At 45.3% G+C, this 26,969-nt stretch overlaps 1 protein-coding gene across 2 annotated transcripts in view; it reads left to right on the forward strand.

Moving 5' to 3' along the window:
• Positions 1-700: 700 nt before the first annotated feature.
• The window catches only part of TSPAN5 (tetraspanin 5), a 165,576-nt gene continuing 139,307 nt past the window's right edge, over positions 701-26,969 (forward strand). The window contains exon 1 of one of the 2 annotated variants that reach the window (XM_036411085.2): positions 701-1,241. In XM_036411085.2, the coding sequence (XP_036266978.1) occupies positions 1,161-1,241 (81 nt within the window). In that variant the 5' untranslated portion in view covers positions 701-1,160. The remainder of the gene's footprint in view (positions 1,242-26,969) is intronic. The other variant, XM_036411065.2, reaches the window with a different exon arrangement.

Genomic DNA, 26,969 nt, shown 5'->3' on the forward strand with positions numbered 1-26,969 from the left:
ATGTCTCCTTCCTGTCCTCACTAGGAGGTTAAAGCTCACTCTGGCAGGTGGAGAGGTTGGGACGGAGCTACACTGGGATTCAGTAGACTCTCCTTTGCAGTCCTTCCGATTCGTCGTCCCACCTGATCTCTTCCCCCCCTCCCCCCCATTTCCCATCGCTCTTTTCTCCCCCTTCCCCAGACCCTACATCTCTCCTCCCCGGCCCCCGCGTCGGCCCCCCCCCCCCCCCCATAACCTGGTGCTGCAGGACGGGGTGTGAGGGGTCCTTACACCCGGAGGCGGGGCTTGTCCTGGGGCAGGGGGCTCCCTGGGTCCCTACTCACCCAGAGTGACCTCTCGCCCCGGAGTGACCCTCTCCCCCACGAGCCTGTGGAAGCTGCTGCCGGCGCGTGTGGCGGAGGGGGACCCCTGTCCATCAGTCTCATCGATCGCGGTCACTCCGCCAGGCTGCTCCTCATCGGCGTGCTCCCGGGCGCCCTCCCTCCTTCCTTCAAGCCTGCCGTCCTCCCCACCGCCCCGCGGCGGCGGCCCTCTGGGGGTCGGTGGTGCTCGGCCCGCCGGCGGAGGGGCGGGGACAGCAGCGGGCGGGGCGGAGAGCCTGGAGGCGGCGGCGCGGCCACGCGGTGCCCCGGCACCGGGAGCGCCGGCTCGTGCGCGCGCCTGGCGGGGGCTCGGGGCGGGCGGAGCCGGGCGGCGGGCGGAGCGAGGAGCTGGAGGGCTCGCTCGAGCCGCCGGGCGGGCGGGCGGAGAGCTTCCCCGGCAGCATCAGCCGCGGCTGCGTTCGCCCGGAGCCCAGAGACAGATCGGCGGGCGGATCGCCCGGCGGACGGACGGACGCACGCGGGCGCTCGCCAGGTGCCGGGTCAGCTCCGGCGAGGCTCCGGGCTCGGAGCGCGCGGCGGCTTCCCTGCGCCCTCGCTGCCTGCACCCGGGTCCGGCGGCCTCGCGGCCTCGCGGGTCGCTGGAGGTGCGGGAGCCGCTCTCGCCGGCCGGTCCCCCCGCGCCGAGCAGCTCGGGCCGCCGCGCCGCGGCCCCCCTGACCCCCCCAGCGGCGGCCCCGAGCCCCGCGCGCCGTGGGCTGCGCCGAGCGAGCCCCGGTGCTCCCTCCCGGGCTCCGAACTCGGGCTGCCGGGGCAAGTGTCTCTTCATGAACCCAGAGGATGTCCGGGAAGCACTACAAGGGCCCTGAAGTCAGTTGTTGCATCAAATATTTCATCTTTGGCTTCAATGTCATATTCTGGGTAAGTTGGAGCGCTTCGGGGGGGTTTCAACTATGGGTGGCCGATCGATTCGCGACGATCCTCCCCCCGCCCCCAACCCCCCGCGTGGCTGGCCGTCTTCACTTCTCGCAGCCCCAGGGCGCGTGCTGAAGCCCGGGAGAGGCATTCGCCTTCCGCCTCTCCAGCTGGCGCGCTGGGGAAACATTTCATCCTTTCTAGGAATGGGAAGAGGTAAATAAATAAATAAATAAATAAATAAATAAATAAATAAATAAATGAAAAACCGAGCCGGAGAGGGAGCACTCAGGCCTTGGGGTGCTCCCTTTTGGAGGGACGACGAAGGATGCGGATGGAAGAAAGGGCTGGGCAGTTGGAGAAATGAGCAACCAACGCGAATGAGATGTGCTCCCGGCGGGGCTCGGGTGTCAGGCAGAGCGCGGTGTCATAACAGGGAAGGCTAAGCGGGCACCGCCGACCCCGAGGTCCAGCTCCTAAGCGGGCTCTGCTTGGCAGAGGGCTCGGCTCGGCGTGGCCTCGGCTGGTCGGTGCCGAGCTGGGCGGCGTGTATCTTCTTGAACCATCTCATCATCTCGGGCTTTTGTGTGGGATGCGGATGCCGCGGTCTGTGGCTCTGTAAGGTTCCCGTGGATAACGGTTCCCGCGGATAACGGTTCCCGCAAGCTCTCCCCCTGGGGCTGGAAAGCGCTCCTGGCGCACAATGGACTGGCCGGTGGGCGCGTGAGGTGGATGGATGTGTGTCTCTGTGTCTGTCAGGATGACAAGATCCCGGCAACATTTGTTTCTTTTTTTGGGGGCGGGGGGGAGGAATGGCAGAGGAGAAGGGGTGCGAGACGTGTTTTATTGGGGATACGGGCAGAGCAAAAGATTTGGACGCCAAGCGTCAAACCGTGCTCTGCTGGCACTACCATGTGCCGGACACCTATTGTAAAGAAGGCTGGGACGCCTGCTCTTTTGTTTTGTTTGGATTCTTTGCCTTCATCTCACGAATGTGTTCGGCAGCCAGCCAAAGAGTCCACAAGGACCGGGGTGGAAGGGTTCGAGGACCCTGTTGTTTGGCCTCCCCATCCCATGTCATCCTCCCCGGGCGCTCCCCCTGCCCTATGGGAAGTAAAGATGGTGGCTGGGTGAGGGGCTCTCCAAGTTGCTGTTCTTTGTAAGGTTCCGCGTGGAGAAAACAATCATGCAAAGGCAGGATCAATAAATAACCCACAGCAGCCTGAACACAGGGTGTGTTTATTTTGGGTCCCTTTAATTTTGCCCATTTTGCTGTAAACATTTAAATCTGTGAGAATAGTTATCAATACAGCTCTTTGTTGTTGTTTTGTTTTTCTACCACACAATTACCAGGCTGTTTTTTATTTTCTATAGGAGCATCTTGCATTGGTCATAGATGTTTTGCAAAAGGAAATGGGAGGGATTGGAGACCACACGGTGTCAGCATGTCATCTGTCCTCAAGACTGATGAGGATAACGAGGCACACGTGAATAAATATCCTAGGCAGTCATTCACAGGACTTATTATTGTTATTTTTTTATTTTTTGCCAGTGATTGTACACTATTTCTGTTAGCAGTCACCCTCTCCCTACAAACACTGCTACAGATATATGAAAATGAAATTATTTTCTGTTTTTGCTCTTTATTCCCCGCCCTCCCCTTGCAGCTGGGAGAGTTTAAAAGTGATGGGGAGTGACATTTCTGAGTGAGGTGTTTTGATTTTATCGGAACTCGAAACTTCTTGACGTGGAGAGTCAGGGACGACGCAACGGGGGCCGGACCATATTGGGGTAGTGAGCCCAAGCCTCTGGATTCTACTTGAACACTTCCAAAAGTTGCACATTTTGGCTGCCAAGGCAACAAAAAGCACCGAGGGACTCTCGCTGCAGTTTCATAGCAGGAGGTAGAAAAGAAATAAAGGGATTTGGGCCTGTTTCCCTGACAGCTTGGTATAATTTTGTGCAGTGCGCAGAGGCAAATTCAGTATTTTCTGTGGGTTAGGATGTAGCAAAACCTGTGGAATTACGGAGATCTTCAAAGAGTTGCAGAGTGTTTGCGTTGACAGTTCAAGCATAGAACCACATCTTATCTGATTTTGAAGGTCTTCATCTCTGGGGGGAGTTCTGTGGGAGCCTGAGAGCAGATGTAGGCTTTGGAACTCACTGAGCTGCCCGAGGCAGAACTGTTACATAGATGCCTTTGTTATAATGGCTCTTCCCTCACCTCTGCTTTCTGTTCTTGCTCTTTCTCCTTTCTCTGCCTAAAGCTTTTCCTCTCAGATCCCCTCCCCCTCTAACCCTCATACCTTTCCAATCCTGCTTTCTGCTTCAGAATTACCCCATATTTAAGTCTCCCAGTTTGTCAGTACCCTGGTCTCTAGTGGTGATCATCAGGAAGGCAGCCCTGGTATTTGATGGGAGTAATTCAGACTATAATAGGATGTTAGTGACTGAAGAATTGGATCAAGTCACCTGGCAGCCTGCTTCTGTTGAGCTGCACACCTGTGCTCTGCTCAGAGTCATCCTCCTCCCTGTGACCGCCAGAAAGAGCAGACCCGTGCAACTCACGCAGTTTGGAAGAGGAGATTGACAACAGCATGCTATCCTCATCTTTCATGTTCACACTGTGAAATGCTTGAATAAACTTGAAGTACATTGAAGACATTTGGAGGTAAAATTCTGGTGAAACAAAAATTGAAAATGTAGTAGCGCCAGCACTGAGTTTGGTTCTCTTACTAAGGAGTAGTTTGACTCCTTGCTGCTCAGTTGACTGCCCTGAGTCTCAGTTTCTCAGCAGTTAAAATGAAGGAATTGGACACGTTGTAAGGTTCTTTCTAGTTCTGAAAAAAGAATGAGCCCACTGAGTTCCAATATGCTGGGAAAGAAGAATACCAGAGGTGGGTATTAATATATGCCGAAAGTAGCATATATTGGATATTTTTAAAAAAATATATTTTTTTTATTGATTTTTTACATAGAGGAAGGGAGAGAGATAGAGAGCTAGAAACGTCGATGAGAGAGAAACATCGACCAGCTGCTTCTTGCACACCCCCTACTGGGGATGTGCCTGCAACCAAGGTACATGCCCTTGACCGGAATCGAACCCGGGACCTTTCAGTCCACAGACCAATGCTCTACCACTGAGCCAAACCGGTTTTGGCAATATATTGGATGTTTTTTAAATGATGGACCTCTTCTCCTACTGAAACTTATCTGAAGATCAATTTTATTACTTCATTTCTTCCTCAAAGTTTCTTTCATTAAAAAATCTTTTAAAAATTTCCTCTCGTCTTATTCACTTATTGGTATAGAATGCATTTCCCCCCATAGTCACTGTGAATCTCAAATGTAGTTCCCTGAGTCACTAAATATATTTTTATTATTAGAGTTAGAGTTTTACACGTAAAATCTGAATCTTTTTATATGACAGTTGTAATGATGCTCTAAGTAACAAAGTCAACATCTTGTACAGATTCCTTTCTCATTAGGTATCACAGGGCGGTGGGGGGAACCTTATTTTCCCTATTTAATATCGCAAGAACTCAAGCCTGAAGGGAATTGATGTTATTTAGGGTGTTAGCGCACATTTCTCAGAAAACTCTGAAGCCATGTAGGGGCGAGGGAGGGAAGAAAAAGGGAGCTTTGTTTTACAGTTGCTGCTTTTGGGTACTGAACCCCCACAGCCCATTGCCCAGCATTAATAGATATTTTGCTCTGGACCCTTTTGGATTCTGGCTATAATTCTGAACTGTTCCCAGACAAATAAATGATCTCCACATTCTCGCTATCTATTGCTACATAAAACAAAGCCCCCCAAAATTAGTGGTTTAAATCAGAACTTTATTGTAAATATCTGACAGTCCTGTGATTTGATCAGCCTCATCTGGGTAATTGGCTTTTTCCATCTCTCTTGAGGTTGTAGTGAGATGTAGCTGGGGCTGGAGTTACCTGAAGACTCAGTTGGGGGAAGGGAGCGCCTTGCTGAGCGCTCAGCAAGGTTGTTGGCTGAGAATGGAGGAAGCTAGCCGGTTAACTATACCTGGAACTGGCAGGCTGTCACTTTCATCTATTTCACCGGCTAAACCATGCATGGAGCCTGCTCAGTTTCAAGAGGGTGAAGAAAGGGATTCCATCTTCGGATGGACAGGTGTTTAGATTGGACTGGGTTGTGGCCATCTTTGGAAAATGCTGTCTGCTGTACTGAACCTTAATTTCTTGTTTATAAAGGGATGGCAACATTATCTAATGGAGCTATAAATGGAAGGAGTCCATGTGAAAATGTATTACCAAGCACAATGTCTCAATATTCAAAAAATGGTGAATATCATTCATGTTATTATCTCCAGATTTCATACTAGTCCCATTCTGGGCTTTACAATTTCTAGAATACCTTACCCGTGGTCGGCAAACTGCGGCTCGCGAGCCACATGCGGCTCTTCGGCCCCTTGAGTGTGGCTCTTCCACAAAATACCACAGCCTGGGCAAGTCTATTTTGAAGAAGTGGCGTTAGAAGAAGTTTAAATTTTAAAAAATTGGCTCTCCAAAGAAATTTCAGTTGTTGTACTGTTGATATTTGGCTCTGTTGACTAATGAGTTTGCTGACCACTGCCTTAGCCTGGTGATACATTGACATCATTACTACCAGGTGATGATGATAACCCTTGAATATAAAGGAGATGAGGGGAATGGGTTTTGTAGATTTGTCACGTATTATTATAGAAAAAATAGTCTCATGGGCCAGTGGACGCCTTGAAAGACTTGGGCGAACCGAATCACTTTCTCTTGTCTTTGCTGTACAAGGATTGGAACAGCCTTGGGTACGTGAGGCCAAATTCTCTTTGATGTGCCTGCAAATACTACATTATGTCTTTAAGCGGAGGTTTATCCTGGGTTGATGGCAGAATGTTGTACCTAATTTGTTTCCACAGGGCTTAAATGCAGAGGGCAGAGAGATTTAAGAAACCTTGTGGGGGCATCAAGTAGGAAGCCTGGCCTTCTGATTCACTATAAATTGCAAGATGTTCTGGAATGATGATACATCAGCAGTTTATAAGTCATAATTTTTGCTTTAATTTGCTAGACATCTGTTAGCTTCGATGGCAACCATATGGGAGTCTCAATTGCCTTTTGAATTACAGGGAGATGATAGGAAGAAAGCTAAATATGGTTATGAAAGTGTCTATGGGAAAAGTGAAAGAAGGATGTACGGACGTCAGTGGGGGAAGCAATTGCAGACAGACAGACTTGCCTGGTCTGTCTGATCACTGAGAAGTGATTCTCACTTGATGACCTGCCTGAAGACTGAAATGAAGCCAAGGGGAAGCGTTGGAAAGCCAAATAATGTCCCACCCACCATAAAATTGTCAATGGGAGCTCATTGAAGTGGATCGCTCTGTCTTCATAGGGCCACAGTAGTGGTTGGTCCCTGGCAGAAGGTGAGAGCCACCTGCATTTAAACAGAGCTTTATAATTACCCTGTCTTTCTTCTAAGCATCTCAAGGCACCTAACAAGCATATTGTGACAGATGAAGAAACTGGAGTGCAGAGATGTGAAGTGACTTCTGAGGCGCTGGAGAACATGTCGGTGTTCTCTTTTGGAGTGTTAAGTCTGTTCCAGCGACTATAGCCCTAGCTTCTCCTGTGAAACTTATTTTGGAAGATGCTTGCTATTTTAAAGTAAAACATCAAGTTACTTACATCTGTTCATAATGGAGAAGTGATAAAGTTTTTGCATATGCCTCAATTAACACCACCCACAAGCACAATAATGCTAGGATGAAATGTAGTTAACGAATATGACAGAAAAATAAACTCTTGTGTCATCTATTAAAAACTCATAAAAGAAAATTGGAGTCTTGAAGACAGTATTCTTGATTCACATGCCTCTTTCTGTATCAACACTGATGACTGTCTTAAAATTTCTAACTTCCAAATCACCGTACTTCATTGCATTGTTAGGGCCTCAGTTGTAGGGACTGTGTCTCAGTCATTTTCATAAGCCCCGTGTCTAGTACGTTGTCCGAGACACAGTAGGTGTTTAATAAGTGTTTGCTGAATGAAGGAATTATGAAATCATTGCAAAATACATAGGTGCCATCTGCTCTTAACTTCTTATTCAGTGAAGCACTTCCTCTTTAACATCCTGCTAAACCTTTTAAGGCTGGATCTGTGTTTGGACCACTTTAATCATTAGAGAGTTTCATCAATCCTCAAACCAGGTGTAATCTGTTTCCCTGTAATTTCTGTCCTTCTAATTTACTGTTGTTGGTTTCTAATTTTTATTTTGAAATACTCTCACACCTGCAGAAAAATTATAAGTTGTACAATTTGTTTTTATCCAGAATCATTGGAGAAAAAGTTGCTAGCACGATGGCTATCACACCAACATTTTAGTGTGTATTTTCTATAAACAGTCACAGCACAGCCATTGATTCAGTACCACCATCTAGTCCACATGTGTCAAACACAAGGCCCGCGGGCCAAATCTGTCCCGCCAGGCCTTGCAATGTGGCCCACACCTCGCTGTCATCACTGCACTCCGCTGAGTTTCCATCATAATGACAGTTTATGACTGTTCAGTAAACCATTCGGCCCGCGATTTAGGCTGGATTTTAGATTTTGGCCCCTTCTCTGATTGAGTTCGACACCCCTAATCTAGTCCTTAGATGTTTCCCAGTTGTCCCAATCAGCTCTTAGGAAGCAAAGGAATCCAGTTCAGAATATGCATGCCAAGCTTCTCCGCCAAAAAGTTACTTACTCGTTACCCTTTTTTGGTAATTTTGTGGCAAGTTAGTTTGAAACTGTAAATAGCCCATTCCTCATCAAATTTTGGACATATTAATTAACTTATTTGCATCAGCAAGAACTTAATTCTTTTGTCTTTTCCCCCCAGTGTGTTTTAAAAACCCTGTTACTCTCGTCATTTACTTTGATGTTCCATTTGGTCCAGGTTTGGCATCAGTGGCAGTCTTTTCAGGCAAATACTACATTATTACACATAATAATGCCTCCTGTGCCCTTGAAGTCACATCATTTTTGAGTACGTCTTTGTTTTCTGGCAGAACAGGATGTTCCAAGCTCATCTTATAATTCACTGTTGTCATCTGTTTTGTATCAGCCATTTCTCCAAGGAGCCCTGGTTCCTCTGAGGGAAGAATGGTATTTAGAAGCCAACATCTGGCTGTTCAGTGTGCTCATTGCTGGGAGGGTATCACCACTCTGGGCGCTCTCAGTGGACAGAACAATGGACTGTGTGTACGCGTATACACATCTTCACACATGCACACATTTGCATCTTCATTTCTATATTTAGTTATACATTTTAGAGACCAAAAGTTTACAGTGACACCTCAAATCTCTGATACCACAAGGCTTATTTTAGGCTTTTCCTTTGCCATATGTATAACTACCTTCTTTGACAGTGGGATTCCTGGCTCCTATTACTGTTAGCAGTTCACCAAGTTGATAACGCTCCTGTATGTAGCCAGTCTTCCCTTGCTGCCCCGCCCCGCTCATGGCTGCCCTCCTTACCTGCTGGTGCTCCAACACACCGTGCCACAGCCCCACACCCAGCGTGGACACCCTTCTCACTCTGACCGGGCTGTGATCACCTGCTCTGGACTTCCACACTCCTGCCCTTGCCAGTCCCTGAGCAAAGGCCCACCGTGGCTTCGGGACCGAGTTTTTCAGGAAGGAGAAGGGGAATGGCAGAGGTTATACATGTGTAATACAAAATAAGACTGATCTCCCTTTTCCATAGCCCTTTGTTATTTAAAAATGGCCATTATGTCATTGTTAAACCTGTTTTATATCTTTGAAAGCTCTTAGTTTTCCATATGCCTTTCATTTATCATTTCCAGAGTTGTTCTTTGCCCAGGTCATGGGACTCTGCTTATGGTCCCATTTGGATACACCTCCATTAATGTAGCAGTGACAGTGAACACAGTATTCACCTGCTGTTCCAATCACCTAGAGAGCTGTGGGCTGTTACCTTTCCCTCCCCGCCTCCCCCTTGCTTGACATGGAGGCACAAGCCTCTGCTACTGCCTGGTATTTCTTTGAGTAAGGTACTCTCACAAGTTAGTGCCCCGTTTGCTCACATGCAATAAGGGGAAAATAATTCCAATAGCTCTTAGAGTTGTTAACCAGTGAGAGGATGTATGTCAAGGTGCTTTGTAAGAGGTAAATTTCTTAATACAGAGAATATGTAGTTATTAACCCAGGTGACACTGTACAGGCTCCCCTGCTTTCCCTGGCAGTCAGAGGGCATAGTTGGCTCAAGTTGACTTTCTAGTGCAATGAAAGCTTCCCCGATTTATTTATTTATTTATTTATTTATTTATTTATTTATTTATTTATTTTATTTGAGAGAGAGAGAGAGAGAGAGAGAGAGAGAGAGAGAGAGAGAGAGAGAGAAACATTGATTTGTTTCACCCATTCATGCATTCATTGGTTGACTCCTGCGTATGCCCTAACCAGGGATTGAACCCACAACCTTGGTGTATGCGACAATAATCTAACCAATGGGCCTTCCCTCTTTTTCAAGTGAACTTCTGTTAAACCCATCTTCCTAGCTAAGTGAGAATCAGAACCCTGATCCTTCTAGTTAGTTGAATTTAGGAGTATATATTAAACATCTAAATGTCTTATTCTGGGCCATTGGTTTCCAGTTGTGGTAGGAGCAGCCTCAGGCTTCCGTGAGGTGTGCAGGGGCCTGAGTGGGAGTGTCTCTGACTTCTCTTTCCCCAGAAAAGGCCAGCCATTAGGTTTGTACTTTGGGATACCATGGAGGATTTTGCTCGGGGGGGGGGGGGGGGGGGGGGGAGAGTCTACTGCTTACACCGACAACTGAAAACCACCTTTCTAACTTTCACTTGTTTTTGAATCTTGATGGTCAAGGCATGTTTAAAAAAAATATTTCTGATATGGAATTTTCTCTTCTGTATACATCCCTTTATGCATAGCAAGTTCCTCCCACTGATTAAGGGTGACTTCCATAGGATTAGTTGATATTTCACCCCTTTAGAGATATAGCAGCATACTATACAGGCTTTATTAGAGGTGAGAAGCTCTGGCTTGTTTTTGCTGGCTAGCTGTGGCATCTGTCCCCATTGCTCTTTGGAGGGGACCCTGCGCGTGGGGGAGCTGGAGTGGGCGTGTGGAGTTCTGACCGAAGGGTGGCTGATTTCACCAGCTTGGGAAGCTCGTGTTCTTTGCTTATAAGAAAAATAAATAAATAAATAACGTGGCCCACTTTATCCCTCATGGAATTTTTTCTTAAGCCCAAAATGCCAGTTTATTTTTAAATCTGAAAGCAAACCTAGAAACAAAATGAGAACATCGCTTCGAAAGAGAAACACCTGAGCTGCGTTTAGTATCCTAAAAATTAGCATCAGATAGGGATGGGCGCTAAGCCCACAGGAAATTTGTTCCTTTGGACTTGCCCATCCTGCACGCTTCAGCGCAGTGGACTGGGTCTGAGCACCACCCAGCCGGCTGCTCTTCCTTCCCAGACCACCTCCGAGGCCAAGGTGCTCGGCTTTGCAGCCTGCTTTTCCCTGGGGCCTCAGGGCCCTCGCTTTGGGGCTGGGGGGATGGGAATTACTCGCTACATCTCCACTGCAGTTTCACTGAGTTCACTGTGCTCTGATGCCGCAGGAAGGATGTTTCTCCCCTGATGTATAATTTACTTTATTTTTTAAATTCTCACCTGAGGATATTTTTTTCATTTATTTTTAGAGAGAGTGGAAGGGAGAGGGAGAGACACACAGAGAGAAACATCGATGTGAGAGAGACACATCAGTTGGTTGCCTCCCTCACGCCGGGACCCTTTAGTCGGCAGGCCGATGCTCTATCCACTGAGCTAAACTGTCTAGGGCTCCTCATGTATAATTTTGCAGAACTATCACTGAGAGCGGGCAGTAAAGCAAATACGGGAGACCCAGCCCTGATATTTGTCAGTTTTCTTTAACGAGAAAAGTTTCAATGAAGAATATGAACAGTGAATTTTCCGACTGTTTTCTTGATGTCTTCCTTTCCCTTACCCCCCTTAAAAAATAAATTAGGTATTTGATTATGGCTGGGCTCCTAAAAGAAATACAGTTTTGAATAAAAATTGAAATTATCTCTCTGAGGTGTTTTACTGGGCGCAGAGTCATCATCACTATGAAGCACACACACAAGTAAACTCCAAATGGCATACAAAACCTGTGGTTAGCACTCTGTTATTATCTGTATGTACATAAAGGGTCATTAATTGTGAAATGCAATGTATAATTTTTTCAGTAATATCCTTACCAACCACAGTAACAAAACAGTATTTGGAAATGGATGACAAAACATCACTGAACATACACAGTGATATTCTAGAGTAGGGGTGTCGAACTCAATCAGAGAAGGGGCCAAAATCTAAAATCCAGCCTAAATCGCGGGCCGAATAGTTTACTGAACAGTCATAAACTGTCATTGTGATGGAAACGCAGCGGAGTGCAGTGATGACAGCGCGGTGTGGGCCACATTGCAAGGCCTGGCGGGACGGATTTGGCCCGCGGGCCTTGTGTTTGACACATGTGTTCTAGAGCCTTCCAGCCACTATTTACAATTTGAATAAGTGTTACAAGGCATAGGGCTCTTCTTCCTTGTTGAAAATTTTTTCTAACCTATACTTGGCACAAAGGCTCAACTTTCTAAAAATCTGGAGGGAACAGCTGGAGCTCTAATAAATATTCAAGACAGCTATTTTAATGCTTTTTACTTAATTAAGTAGTCCCAAAAAAAAGAATACCTAACTTAAGCATTTCTCAAAATGTAATGTTTTGCTTCCAACAAAAATTTCCCCCAACTGTTAATATTTCCCCTGAAGCAGTCTTAAAACTTGATTCTGCCAAGTCAGTACGTACTGTAGTTCTGATCACTGTTGAAGCATTGAATACCAAAACTTTGTGTTCCTGTTTTAAGATAGAGTTGGCTCAGTAGGGCCCAGCCTCTTAACTGTTGAAGACTCCACAGTCATTGGGCTTTTGGGAAAGTTCTTTTTGTTGTTGTTGTTAATCCTCACCTGAAGATATGTTTCCATTGATCTTTTAGAGAGAGGGAAAGACAGAAACACATCCTATTGGTTGCCTCCTGCACACGCTCTGAACTTGGGACCTTTTGGTCCACAGACTGATGCTCTATCCACTGAGCCAAATGGGCTGGGGTGGGGAAATGCTTTATAAAGTATAGTATTAGAGAGTGGGAAAAGGTTCATCCTGAGGTGGGCTTCCTAGTGCTCCTGGGGATGTAGGCAGGCAGAAGAGTCTGGTGGGAAGAAGTTTGGACTTTGAGTATGTCTGGATTTTTACCCAGCTCCTGCCCCGGGCTTATGACCTTAGACAAGGTTAGTCACCCTGCCATTTGTCTCTTCCTCATCTGCAAAGTGGCATTCCTAGCTAAGGGTTAATTAATGTTATTAATAGCAGTATTAATACCTAACAACTATCTTGGAGTCCTGAGGATTAGAGGAGTTAATATGTGTAAATTGCTTGGATTATGCAAAATGTGTTAGCAATTATTCTACTAGAGGCCCGGTGCATAAAATTTGTGTACTGGGGAGAGGGGAGTCCCTCAGCCCAGCCTGCACCCTCTCCAATCTAGGACATCCCTCCAACAATCCAGAACCACTGACTCCTAACCGCTCACCTGCCTGCCGGCCTGATTGACCCATAACCTCTCCCCTGCCAGCCCAATTGCCCACAACTGCCCTCCCCTGCCATGACCAGCCTCCGCTGGGATCTGCCTCCTCCACGTGAAGCCTCCTCTGCACTGTACAGAGCTGCGGGACCCCAGGCCTCACTGCACAGAGCGGCTGCCAGGCCCCGCCTCCACTGTGCGCACGGCCATCTTGTGACATCGGGCGAGGGCCACCTAGGATTTTATTAGTACGTATAGATTTTCTTAAACACCCATAATTTTTTTGCAGAACCATTTAAAATAATCTTACATTGTAACATGCATTATTTGTTCTCTGTAATGTTCTGCTTACATAAGTACATTCTCCTGATAACTAAAGGGAAGAAGATGTAGCAAATGTTCACAATGTTCTTTTCATTGAAATGAATGGCATGTGATTCTTATGGGTGCCAATCTCTGAGTTTCCATCTATTGTTTGTTGTTAATTTTCCCATTCTTCTTTACCCAGTTTGATTTACTTTTTTTTACTTTCTTTGCAAAACCCAACTGTCTTATATTAGTGTTTTGTACTGGTAAGCATTTTATTAACATTTGTTAAACCTGGTTATTCTGGAAATATCTAGATGGTTGTAACTATATATTTTTAGCTTCTATGATATCATAAGTCCTGTGTATTTTGGTCATTGCTTTACGCTGTGTATTTGAAACTCCTTAGGTTTCAACAAGTCAGTAATTGTGTGTCCTTCTCATTGATGCCCAGCCAGGATTTTGGCTGACCTACCTGGACCGTGGACTGAATGAGTCACCCATCTTGGTAAATGAGTGGCTGCCTGGATTCTCCCCAGGGCACTGATGGGATGCACTGAGAACTGTGCTCTTTTGCCTCCACTAGTGTCACCTGACGCCGAAGTCCCAGGTTGTCCTATTTCTGAGCATGAGATCTCTCACTGCGCTCAGCTCTGGAGAAAAAGCCAGGGCACGTTAACTGAGTCGGTGCAAAGAGCCTTGTCACTCATTCTCATGCAGAGAGTGTGCAAGAAACCCCAGCCCTAGGAGGTGGAAAGATGAAGGGGAAGGCTGAGTAGAATTTCACTATAGTATTTGTTGGTAAAAATGAATTATATACATGTCATGACAGGATATTTTAGGAGTTTTCTAAAGTAATTTTAGCTTATCCATCACACCCGCTGCACGCTGGTTTAGATTCACTCATTGGTTTCACAATCTATTGATGATTTGCAACTGCCCATTGAGAAAGCTCTCAACGTCCCTTTATGTCCTCACCCTGACTCTGGGTAGTGTCTGGAGGATTGCCACCCGGTGATCTGAGGCCGTGATGCATCTCAGAGCTCAGTCATTGGCCAACTGCCCGCATGATTTGGGACAAACTTGTGCCACCCCAGAGTTCCTCAAACTTTAATGTACATACAGTTCACACCGGGATCTTGTTGAAGACATAGATCCCGATTTAGTAGGTGTGAGAGAGGCCAAAGGCCGGGCACCTTGAATAAGCCCCCAGCGGAGGCAGCAGCTGCTGGTCCTCTGATCTCATTTTGAGTTGCAAGGATCTAGATCACTTCAAACTTATTTTCTTTTAAGTTGACTTCGTTTTAAAGCTTAAACACATTTCTTTTAAAAGGAAACTTGAAAGCTATTACTGTTCCAAATGCATGCAATAACAATAATGTGGCTTATTACCTTCTAGGTAGCTATTGGTGCCAGGCAGGTTTTCCTTTTCACAGTGGAGATTAACAAGGGCGCAGCGTTTGTTAATGGAGACTTCGCCACTGACCAGAACAGAGGATTGAAAGAGAGAACCGGAAATGACTGTCTTATTCAAAGTTATTTAATTCTGTATTCTAAAATGGTCTCCTCCGGCTCCCCAGGTCATCAGGGAATCACACTTTGGGAAACACTGCTCTTAAGGAGTTTGCAGGGAGGCATGCATGTATAAGCTGAAACCTATTAGTGAGATGGTTGAATCTCTAGTGGGAAAGTGGCTGGGGGACCTGGTGAAATGTTTGCGTACTCCGGGTTCTGTCTCCTGTCAGGAGAGAAGGGCATCCCCGTTTCTGAAATGTTGCTAATCCCAGGCCTGGTAAGTAGTTAGCGCATCTTCGGTATAAAAAGGAAAATACTTTGGAAAATTTTATCGCAGGCTAACAGGAAGTCAACCTTAAATACATAGGAAATCGCCCTGGCCCTTGTGGCTCACTTGATTGGAGTGTCTATGCACTGAATGGTCTCGGGTTTGATTCCTGGTCAGGGCACATGCCTAGTTTGTGGATTCAGTGAGTCTTTCTCACATTTGAGGCATCCATCTTATATAAAAACTGCTGTTTGAAATTTTAACCCTGCTATTTGGCTTCTGTAAACGCTTGCTTGCTTGCACGCTTAAGTAATAAGGAAAAGAAGACTACTCCCACTTCAGAGAGGCCATTAAACCTTCCTGGACGAAATTATCAGTGCTGGCTCCAGGCCAGGCCTTTGGTTGAGATCTCAAGGCCCCAGCGCATAGAGCTCTTTAAGAACTTGCAAATGGGGCCGGAAACACCCCATATTTGGGAGACAAAGAAGGTAAAAACATATAAATAGGGAAAATTCCTCCATGTTGGGGCCCAGAATTTGAGAGACAATTTCCTCTGGACCCACGTGTAATAAATGTAACTCCATCTCTCTAAGTGTTGTTTGGTTCTTTGGTTTTCTGTAACACATTGGTGTTTCTCTCCCTCTCTCCCCCCTATCCCTTCTTCCTTTCCCTTCCTCCTACTTTAAAATTAATATAAATAAATACTTAGGAAATCTACCTCAGTGGCTTTTATTCTCTGCTCCTTCCTTTCCTCTTCAAGTTAGTATTGATTATGTTCAATTTTTTTTTAATAAATCCATTTATTTGATGCATTTTTTTAGAATAGGACACTATATGCTTTTCTATTGTAAAAACAATTCAGCAACATCAATACACCTTTCTTTAAGGAGAAGAAATTTACCACAATCCCAATAATACTTTCTTTTGGTTCAGTTGTAGTAAAAGTGGAGACTCTTAGTCAAATGCTCTAAGAGCCGTGAACAAATACCCCCAAACAAAACATTAAAAAGAAAAACATTTTAAAGATTCAGTTCACTTACAAGGATTTGAATTTAGCAAACCTCAGTTACTGAAGTTTGTAAAGGAAAAATGTGCTTTGCCATCACTACCTTTAAAGCGTTTTTTTTTTTTTTTTTTTTTTTTCTGACTTTACTGGCATTTCCCCCCTCCAGATAGCATTTACTAGTAGAGTAAGTGTTTTCAACATACAGAACAAATACCTTGTGAATAAACATCAATTTCACACAACCAAAACCAAAGAAAAATTGATAAATCTGCTTTAGGCATTTGAGAGAAACCCTGTACTTAAAAAGGAGTTATAGTGTTTTAAGGAACTGAAAAACAAAAACTCAAAAAGACCTGACTCCTAGCTCTAAATGTTTCTCAACATGACCTTAAGGTACACAGAAAAGTGTAGTTGGGAACTTTCTGAGCTCCTGGTTTATTGTTGGTGTCCACATGGAAACTCATGGGAGAAATGCTACCTAAGACATGAATTTATTTATTTATTTATTTATTTATTTATACTTTTATTTCTTTTTTAAAATGTACCTTTATTGTTGAAAGTATTACAGATGTCCCCTCTTTCCCCCCATTGACCCCTTCTGCCCTCCTAGGCCTTCACCACACAATTTTCTGTGTCCATGGGTTATGCATATATACATATAAATTTTTTGTTTAATCTCTGCCTCCATCTCCCATTCTAGTGTTATTATTTTTTTAATCTTAAAACTGGAATCCTAGGGAAAATAGTGTTTCTTGGATACTACTTCTTTCATCTTCATCTATTGGTTTTTGAAAGAATAAATTGAATGAAGAGATGGCTAGATGATAGAGTTCTATATGGCATTTTCATTTTTTCCTGACTCTGCAAGATTTAATAATGCCTAGTATTTTTGCTATATGCTTTGAGAGTTTTAAAGTTGCTCTCCAGTGAGGATTTAACACTATTGTATAAAAGCTGACAGAGTAATGTTTTACTTATTGTTTTTTTTTTTTTTTTTTTTAAAAGCAGAATAATTTAGAAATGAAAGGATTGGGGTCAATAAAAGATTGAAATATATTTTCTATTTTGTGAAACACATATATATTTCATTTAGATAATATATATTTTAAAATCCAAGGGTATATTTCAATATCATATATCCTTCATGTTTATTATGTATTGATCTATATCTTTGGATTTTATTGTTGCTGTTAAGAACATATGTGTTCTCTTTGGGAAAAGGAAAGCTACCATATCACCTCAAAACAACTTCATTTGCATAAAAGACTGAAATTTTATTATCACAGTACATATACTATAAATATGCAAACTAAATGAAAAATTTTTTAAGTTAAAAATAAAAACTGGAGATTACTTTTAGTATCTAAGAAGACATAGCAGGAAGAAAGTCTATTATTATATTTTTTTGTTTCTAGATGATGATTAGGAAATAAACTCTTTGCACTATGAAATTACTACATTTTAGCTGGAAGCACTAACAGATCATTAATTATTGTTAAGAACCTTCCAAGTGCAGTTTTAACATTTTAAGTGTTCTTTCTATTTAATTTCCCCCTTTTCTTCTCCCTTCTTTCTGTGATTTCAATTCCAAATTTAGAAGATAGGTTTTTTTCTTTCTTTTTTTTTTTTGCTTGTAGAAAAGCTAAATCTCTTTGAAAGGTTAACCTGCTGACGAAGGATATATGATACATGATTACTTTGAACAGAAATGCAAATACTTAATTCAGGGTTCTTGTGGGTCATTTTAGTGCCCACATATTGGAATTATCTTTTAATTGGTCTTTTGCAGTCCTGACTATATAATCTTAGAATTATGTGTTGAAAGGGACATTAAAAATCACTTAGCCCTCTGTGTTTTTTTTTTACCTCTCTTCCCGAATCTTCCTCCCTCTCCAATCTTTTGCCCCCTTCACCCCCCAAGCAAGATGCTAAGCAAAGCTCCCGATTTATTGTATAAAGCAGCGAACAGCTGCTATTCCGGGAGCTTAGCGTCTCAGTGGGCTCAGCCATTCTTGGGCTCGCTGCACGGGGAGAGTGTGTAGAGGGGACAGCGGGAGAGAAGGCATCTGTTCACCATTTATACGTCGAACTAGGATGAAGGCGGCGTGCGGCCTGTGTGTCTGAAGGCTGTGTGCATGCCAGTTGCCCAGATTCCCAGGTCCCAGCCCTTGGACGCCATGCAGTCCTACGAAGCCGTTTTGGCACAGTCATTTTGATTAACATCAACCTTGCTTATGTTGAGTAAGTATTCAGGTTATTTATTATGTATTACTCTTATGCTTTGGAATGAGCAGGCTCAAAAACGGCTTCATATGGATTCCACATGTGGGCTTTTAAGTTAGCAGAAACGCAAAGGCTTCCAATTAATTTGCATGTAAAGTTTTGCATATTGAATAGATTAAACTTGATGGCATAGGTATTATTTGAGATTCTTTGTCATCTCAAATATTGTTCATATTTCACTTAACCGAGCTAATAGTTGTTTGAAGATTCTGTGGTGATGAACTTACTCTATGGATTCACATATGTCCTATTTGGTTTCCTTTATTACTGAATGCATACACTCATGGAATTAATTTTGTTTGTTATGTTCTGATGAGCTCCAGATAGTACGAGGTAATATTTAAAAAAAGGGGGGGGGGAGGTTGTTCTTTATTTCTAACCTTTCCTGCCCCCACCCCCAAAGCTAGGCATTGACTATTGCAACCTAAAAGGTGGTGATTAAGAGACGACGAGGGTCCAATGTTGGCCTTGATACTTCTAAGCTATGTAACCATGAACAATGACTTCATCACGCTAAACTGTACCTTCTGGGGCAAAAAATGGGTACCAGTAGAGCCTACCTCTGGGAAAATTGTAGAGACTCAATGAGAGGACACAGGCACAGCTCTGAGAGGGTGCGTGCTCGGGGAATGCTGGCGCTGTGATCTGGTGCGGAGTAGGTGACCACAGCACAGATGCAGGCTTGGGTTCATTATCACCCAGGAAAGGTGTTGCCCGTGTCTGGGAACCTCAACTTTCCATGTCAGGGAAGTGCCGTCTGTGTGATAGAAATTGCCACTCATGCATGGCTCTGTTGCTTTCCTGTTCTCCTTCATTCACCGGGGGAGATTGTGTCTCCATGCTTTCCTTTGGCAGCTGGATCTCTGAGCAATTCCTAGGCGGTGCAGCTGCTCTAGTCCCTGCTCTTTTGGACCTTCACTTCCTCTCATGGGTAGCTGCAGCTGTCCGCCGGGCCCGCCCCTGGCTGTCCTGCCTGGCCCTCTGTTTCCATATCACACATGTCCGCATGTCTCATGTCTTGCCTGGAGGGTCATCTCTGGGTTTTGCTTTTTAAATGGTAGTACAGGTAGACAAAAATCATATGGATATGGCTGGAAAAATACCCTAAAATATAGAAGATATCCAAAAATGATTGAAATAAGTTAGATGAATCTAAAGCAACTTACTTAGGAACAAAATTAATATCCATTTTGGGCCCCTCTGCAAAAAAATGTGTTATGCACACATATGCTGGTTAATTTATTAATATGTAATTTATCCTATGATAATTACAGATTTTCTAATTTAACTCATATTTACATGCTTACAGGTTTTTGTTACAAATGGTGTTTGTGGGCTATTGAACTTAAAGCAAGTAGGCTTCTTACCTGGTTTCTCAGTAGATGGGGAGTAAGAAATGTAAGTCTGAGCCGATACTGGTTTGACTCAGTGGTAGAGCATCGGTCTGTGGACTAAAGGGTCCCAGGTTTGATTCTGGTCAAGAGCATGTACATTGGTTGTGGGCACGTCCCCAGTAGGGGGTGTGCAGGAGGCAGCTGGCCAATGGTTCTCTCTCATCGATGTTTCTAGCTCTCTAATACCTCTCTCTTCCTCTCTGTAAAAAAGCAATAAAATAAAAAAAGAAAAGAAATTTAAGTCTGAGAAGTCATTGAGATGATAATGAAAGGAAGCTGTTTCCGTCTCTGAAGTGAGCACCTTTCAGAGTGAAAGCACATGCCACGTGGAATGTCGCCTCCTTGTTGTTTGTTTGCTGACCTGTCACCAGTGGCTTCTCTTCCTTTAACTGCATTGATGAAGATTTCGGGGATTCAAGTTTTGCCCAGATTGAGACCAGCTTCTATCCTGCCCATGATTCATTTATTAGTTTTTTAAAGTACATATTTTAATATTTTAAATGTAAGTTTCAAAGGTAGAGGGGGTGAAACAAAGGAGGGGGAGATACAAAGGCTGCATTGAGGCGAGATGTGCTTGGGTGTGTGTGTGATTCCCACTGTGCCATTGGACTGTGCCATTGGACTGAACGATTGCATTACAGGTGTTTCAAAGTGCCCTCCCAGTGAGGTTCGTTTGCTGCTGATTTTACAATTCACGACATGAAGGCTGTAGTGGGAATTCTTGTGGGGCAGTTGCTGGGTCTGTGAACCCCGTAAGGGTGGTCGTCTGCATTTAGGAATGCACACAGGTTGTAGGGAGACACGCCTGCACAGGTCTCTTGTGTTTTTAATGTCCTGCTAAGGTGTGCCAAGAATGCTCTTCGCTGGGCCATTTTTTAGGGTTATGTTTGCAGCGAGCAGCCTTGAAGGATGAGGTGATGTCTCTCTTGGGAGCAAAGAGCTACTTCACTGCTTTAGTGTGAAGCAGCAGGTTCCCTGAGCTCAGGCTCCTCAGTGGTGATGTGAACTTAAAACAGCACGTGCAGCTCCCTTCCATGCCCCTTCGGGCCTCCCCCCCCCCCCCCCCCCCCTTAGAATCTGGGGGCCAGGAGACCTGACACAAGCATGATGCTTGTGTTGCCTGCTGGGCCGTGAGTAATAAAGTCTCTGAACCAGGAGTCATGTGTCTTCTGCCAGCTTCTATGGATGCAGACATACCTCAGAGATATTTCAGGTTTTTTTTCCCAGACCACCACAATAAAGCAGTCTTGCAATAAAAGGAGTCGTAACGTTTTGCTGGTGGAGTGCCTTGCCTTCCGTTTTAAAACATGTGACATCTGGGATGCACAGTCACGAGAAGCACAATACATCGAGGTATGCCTATACCTTGTAGGTAGGATGAAAGCACATCAAAGCCAGATGCAGGTGTACCGTGTACAGCTGGATGAATATGCAGCCAGGTCAGGGTGTTCAGACATGTCCTGTTTGGAACACAATCACCTGGGCCTAAAACCTGCCAATCACGGGATTAGGAAGGTGATGGTGAGTGGCTCCTCATAGCTCCCCAGGTCCTGAAGGCCTGGTGAGGGCTCCTCAGACACGTGGTCTGTGTGGGCACTGGCCAGCATGTTCCAGGGAGCGAAGGCACATTGGCAGCAGGGATTGTGGGTCCTGAGCTAGAGGGAAGGTGTAAAACAGATCCCTGAGAGCGGCTGGCGGATTTGGAGAGTGCAGAACAGCAGCCTCCAGGGTTACGGGTGGCCGGGGGAGGACAGCCCAGCAGGCTTGGAGCTAGGCAGTGCTGGCGGGCACGGAGGGACAGGAGGCAGAGATTGCCAGACATCTGGCCTGAAAGAATAGACAGAGGTGGGGCAGCGCGGGCCCAGGCAGCGGGCCAGGGCTCAGAGAGGCGGGAGGAGCCGCCTCAGAAACAACGTGGCTCTGCCGCAGTTGGACCAGGGCAGAGCGTTTGTTTGCATTTTGATGTTTGCAGAATGAATCTGTTTTCAAGCAATCAGTTAACCAGCCCGTTGGAAAACGACACCAAGGTCACCTCCATGCTGGTTCAGGCGTTTAGAGAAGCGTTCGTAATTAACACCCCCGCGGCACCAGCGAAAGCCGAGAAGGAGCATTTGCTCAGAGCAGTGTTTTTTGTTTCTGTTTCTTCCTCTGTGACAGACCCGTGAACGTGTACTCACCTATTACCGGCAATAGGTGTTCGCTTCTCCCTCATCCAAAGAACGTGGTCTCTGTAGTCATGAAGCCGGACATGCAGGGTCCAGGTGGAGGGATGACTCTCAGAGCTCCAACATAGGAGGTGAGGTGTTGAAACCCCACTCCCATGGTTTCCAACAAGAATCTTACTGGCATTCAGTCAGAACCGAATTCTAAATTATGTTTTTCATCTGTCTGGTACTATGTGAAAGTGATCAACTGCCTGCAGCCACCAGTTTAGATCATGATGGATTCTGGAATCGAGTGATTCGTGGCTTAAGTAAAAAATTGATCAGGAAGTGGATTTTAGTGGGGTGATACCTGAGGGAGTGACCCCCTCTCCCCAGGGGCGCCACCGCTGATAGCTGCGCAGGCTGTGAATCGCATAGCTCCCGGGGCGAGCGCCATGCTCCTGGGAGTTGTCCAGTGTGGCACTTGCTGTGCGCTGGGCAGTCATCCAAAGATTTAACTAAGTGGCATGTAAGATGGGCAATCATTTTTTAAAAATATATTTTTTATTGATTTTTACAGAGAGGAAGGAAGAAGGATAGAGCGTTAGAAACATCAATGAGAGAGAAACATGCGACCAGCTGCCTCCTGCATACCCTCCACTGGGGATGTGCCCCAACCAAGGTACATGCCCTTGATGGGAATCAAACCTGGGATGCTTGAGTCCACAGGCTGATGCTCTACCCACTGAGCCAAACCAGTTAGGGCAAGATGGGCGATCTTTTAAGTTGCCTGGGTTCAGACCTGCGGTTAGTACCACCTGTGCCTTACACCCCTTGAAGAGGAGCATGGCGGAGGTAAGGCTGGTGAGTTTGGGGCTGGGAGCTCCTTGCCAAGGGAGATGGTTTCTTAGTCTGACCGGGACCATGCAGACTGGGCCAAGCAACCAGTCCAGGGTCCACTCATTTTATATTTTTATTTTTTTATCCTCACTGAAGGATATGTTTATTGATTTTTAGAAAGGAGGGGGGCAGAGAGAGAAAGAGACAGAGACAGAGAAACATCCTGTATACCTCGATTTGGGATTGGACCTGCAACCTAGATTTGTGCCCTGACCTAGGGAATCGAACCCATGACTTTTGGTGTATGTGACGATACTCTAACCAACTGAGCCGCCCGACCAGGGCAGGGCTCACTCTTCGCCGGGCCCAAGGAGCCCAAAAGACTTGCAGTTGCCTCGCCTCTGTTACCTCACCCTTGAAGCCACGTCAACCATTTGTTCGCTTATGCCAGTGGTCGGCAAACTGCTGTTCGAGAGCCACCCTTTACCTCTTTGCACACAATATGCCACAATTGCCTAATCCTCACAGTTTCCAGCTACACAGTAACATTTAGTCTTACAGTGGTCGGCAAACTCATTAGTTAACAGAGCGGCAAAATACGGCTTGCGAGCTGCAGTTTGCAGACCACTGGCTTATGCTAATGGATGAAGGAGCTTGCTCACTCCTGTTCAAAATAATTAACCCTCATTTGTAGGTAATTGTCTGTAATTATCATTAACTCTTGAAACCAGTCTATTTGGCATCAAAATGAAATGCTGCCAACCAAATATTTTCAGTTTCTTGATTCAGTTACTTTGCTTTCTTTTACACTGTGAAGTGTCAGCTAGTTCAATGTACGGACAATAGAGATCATTTTTATATGGGACATTATCTGAATGCATACCTCTGCAAGTAATTTTAGGAAAGAAAGGCCTAGTATTAACACACAAACTTTTACTCTCCCTTCTGAAGGCCACCTCGCATAACACAATCCTGCAGGCTGGATTTAGGATTTGGGTGACTACAAAGGGTTTGGGAATGGGTCTCAGCCCCACCCTATGGGAGACACACCCTTGTTGCCTTCTATCACAGTCTCCTTTGTTCTATTGTAAGGTGACTAGATGTCCGGCTTTTGGTGGGACAGTCTCGATTTTTAACAATTTGTTCCTTGTTCTGCGGCGTTTTTAAAAAGTCCCGATTTTTGGAAAGAATCTTTTAAATCTTTTGGACTTTTTTTTTTTTTTCAACGCCACGAGACGTGGGACAAATTGTTAAAAATTGGGACTTTTCCGCCAAAAGTGGGACGTCTGGTTACCTTATTCTACTTGCATTTTGATACCTGTAGCACAAGGAGAACTTCCATCCTTAGAGCTAGGCGGAGTTACCAGCCCCCAGTATGTTCCCGAGGTGAGCTGTCAGCCTTCTGGGAAGCCGGGAGGACAGATACACGTGTCACTCCTGTTCCCCCTTCCCCGCACAGTAATGGCTACGTTGGACACGGGCTTTTGACTTGTAGAAGGTAGGGAGCTGTGGCATCCTGAGGTCTGGGTTTGAACCTCACTTCTGTTACTCTCCAGCGACGTTACCCTGGCTCATTTTCAGCCGGGCTTCCTTGTGGGTGAAGTGCGTGTACTGGGAAACAGTTCTCTCCGGAGCGCTCGTGTTTCTGTGCATCCTGCGAGCCAAGGTACCGCCTGCCCGTGTTCTGGGCTGTCTTTGCAGAGATGTTTGTGTAGTACAAAGCCCTGGAAGGTACATGCCTCTGAGGAAACTGGGCTGCACAAGCTCAGGGGTTCCCTGTTGTAGTGGAGTTCACCCTGGGAGCCCTCTTGGCAATGTCCTGCCGGAACTGTTACTCAGAGGAACTAGCGCAAATGCTGGTCCTGTGACTAGTGCTCTTGATTTGTCAAAAACCCCATTTGTCATGGACCCAGGAGTTTCATGTCTCCTGCCGGCACCTGTGAAACTGGTGGGCTAAGGTGTTAGCTTGTACTAGCAAAAAGGTTAAAATCTCTGACCCTGAACAGCACTGCAAGCAACATTACTTGCTATCTCGTGTTCCTTTCCGCCACCTGTCTCTGCCTTGGCTCAGGATGTGACCTTTTCTCACTTGCGTTATTGTAGTATTCCCTTCCTCCCCCAGCATTCCTTTCTCTCTACGCTCCTGCAGGGCGACTTCCCTAGGGGAAATTGGATTGTGTCACACTTCCCTGACTTTAAAAACTTAAATGCTTCTTAATTTGGACAGAATTAAAACCAATCTGTTATAGGGATCTTGCCTCTTCCTGACATCCAATGTTCAGATGTTCTTTCCCAGCTGTGCCTGTGTGAAGCAAAGAGGTAGGCGTATTTAATGTCCATTATAAAATATTCAGGTTCCCGAAGGCCAGGGGTCCTCTAATGTGATGCAGTCTGCTGTGTTTGCCAAGGTCGCCTGGTCCTCTTCCTGCCACCCTGTGGGGTCTGGGGCTTAGGAACGGTGAATTGTGAAACGTACGTTTCCCTACTGTAACTTGGCGCTTACCTCTGCTTCGAGTAACATTTCCTCATTTCTCTCTACCTTCTACCGAAAGAATGGTACCTGCCATAGAGATGGGGAAGAATGAAGAGGTCACGAGGGCAGAGCTCTTACCTCAGGGTCTGGTTGGCGGCTGCAGTTGTTCTTACAAGAGTTCCTTTCAGCTTTGTGACCTCTGGGAACTCTTTGTTGTACTCCCACCCCCGCCCCCCACCTTCATCCCACCATTCAGGTACCTCTCGTTTAGCCACTTAGTCCTTCCGCATATTTTCTTCAGAGCTCTTTCAGACATAGTTTTCAAATCGTTAGAAACACACCGAAATGTATTATAAATACTGAAAAGTTTATCAATTTTCCTTCTGACCCCCTGAATGGCATCTATAGAAGGGTCTGTGGAATTCTCTTATAAAGAGTGCCAACCAGGCATATCGCCTTTTTTAGTTTGATTGAGTGGCTCTAAGTTTTATTTTGTTTTGCAGTCAGTCTCTCTCTCTCTCTCTCTCTCTCTCTCTCTCTCTCTCTCTCTCTCTCTCTCTCTCTCTCTCTCTCTTCCCCACTTTGAACTCCCTATTTTCTACCTGAAGGTCTTTGATGTACAACGAATAGTTTCTAAAGGATAAATCAAAGGTAGGTATAAATGGTTAATAGACAAGCTGGCTATTAGGTTGTTTTACAAGCTGTCAAATCATGGATTGTGTTCTGTCTGGCTAAGTCCGCCATTAGAACGATTTTAAACAGTGATGAAAATAAAAAGATATCGTCAACAAAACCCTCCCTCATGTAGGAATTACATTGTTTGCTTGCCACGGCGGCCTTTTTGGTGTTTATTTGGTTACAGCACCCATTTCCCCCTGGTCCTGGAGGTCCTGGGGCATAGGACGTGCATGTGTGGGGTCTCATTCTAGGTCTTGGCAAAGCTCGGCTCCTAGAAGGCATTCCCTAAGTTGTCCTGAATGCATGAATGGCTGAATAAGAAGGCATGAGAGTGCTTAGTAAACTGTAAAACATTAGTCGAATGTGAACTAACTTTTCCCCCTTCTCTGATGCAGGAAGATGTGCTGGTGCTGACGTGGCGCTGACCATGGAGATTTGGGGGGGATGGAAAATGCCCGGTCTGTGTGGCTTCCTCTCTGCTGGTGCTTCTGTTCTCTCCACCTCTCTCCCTGAGAGGTCAGCACGCCTGGAGGTGACCCAGGTCACACGTGGAGGGACTTCCAAAGAATAGGCATGTTTTGCCTCTTCTTTACCACCTCCAGTTGGATTTCTATTCCCCATAATCCTCTCCACCTAACCCTCACCACCTCTGTCCTGGTCTTCACCTGGAGACATTTCTCTCAGACACCCTTTTCCTCCCAGAGCCACAACCTCCTCCTTTGTGTTTCCTACATACTTTCTGGGCCCCCTTTGTGAATTAGGGTGTGTCTGGTAAAATAAAGTGGTGGTGGCTGTAAATTTTAAAACATTGCTACTGAGAAAAAGCATTTAACACAGGATCCCCACCCTCCTATTTATGGACTTCTTTTATATTGAATATTTTATCCGTTTAATGAATTTATTTTATTTTTTACATTTAAAAAATATATTTTATTGATTTTTTACAGAGAGGAAGGGAGAGAAATAGTTAGAAACATCGATGAGAGAGAAACATCCATCAGCTGCCTCCTGCACACCCCCCACTGGGGATGTGCCTGCAACTAAGGTACGTGTCCTTGACCAGAATCGAACCCAGGACCCTTCAGTCCGCAGGCAGACACTCTCTCCATTGAACCAAACCGGTTTTGACTTTAATGAATTTATTTTATTGCAAATCA

Source organism: Pipistrellus kuhlii, unplaced genomic scaffold (genome assembly GCF_014108245.1).
Source record: "Pipistrellus kuhlii isolate mPipKuh1 unplaced genomic scaffold, mPipKuh1.p scaffold_m20_p_1, whole genome shotgun sequence".
Classification (NCBI taxonomy): Eukaryota; Metazoa; Chordata; class Mammalia; order Chiroptera; family Vespertilionidae; genus Pipistrellus; species Pipistrellus kuhlii.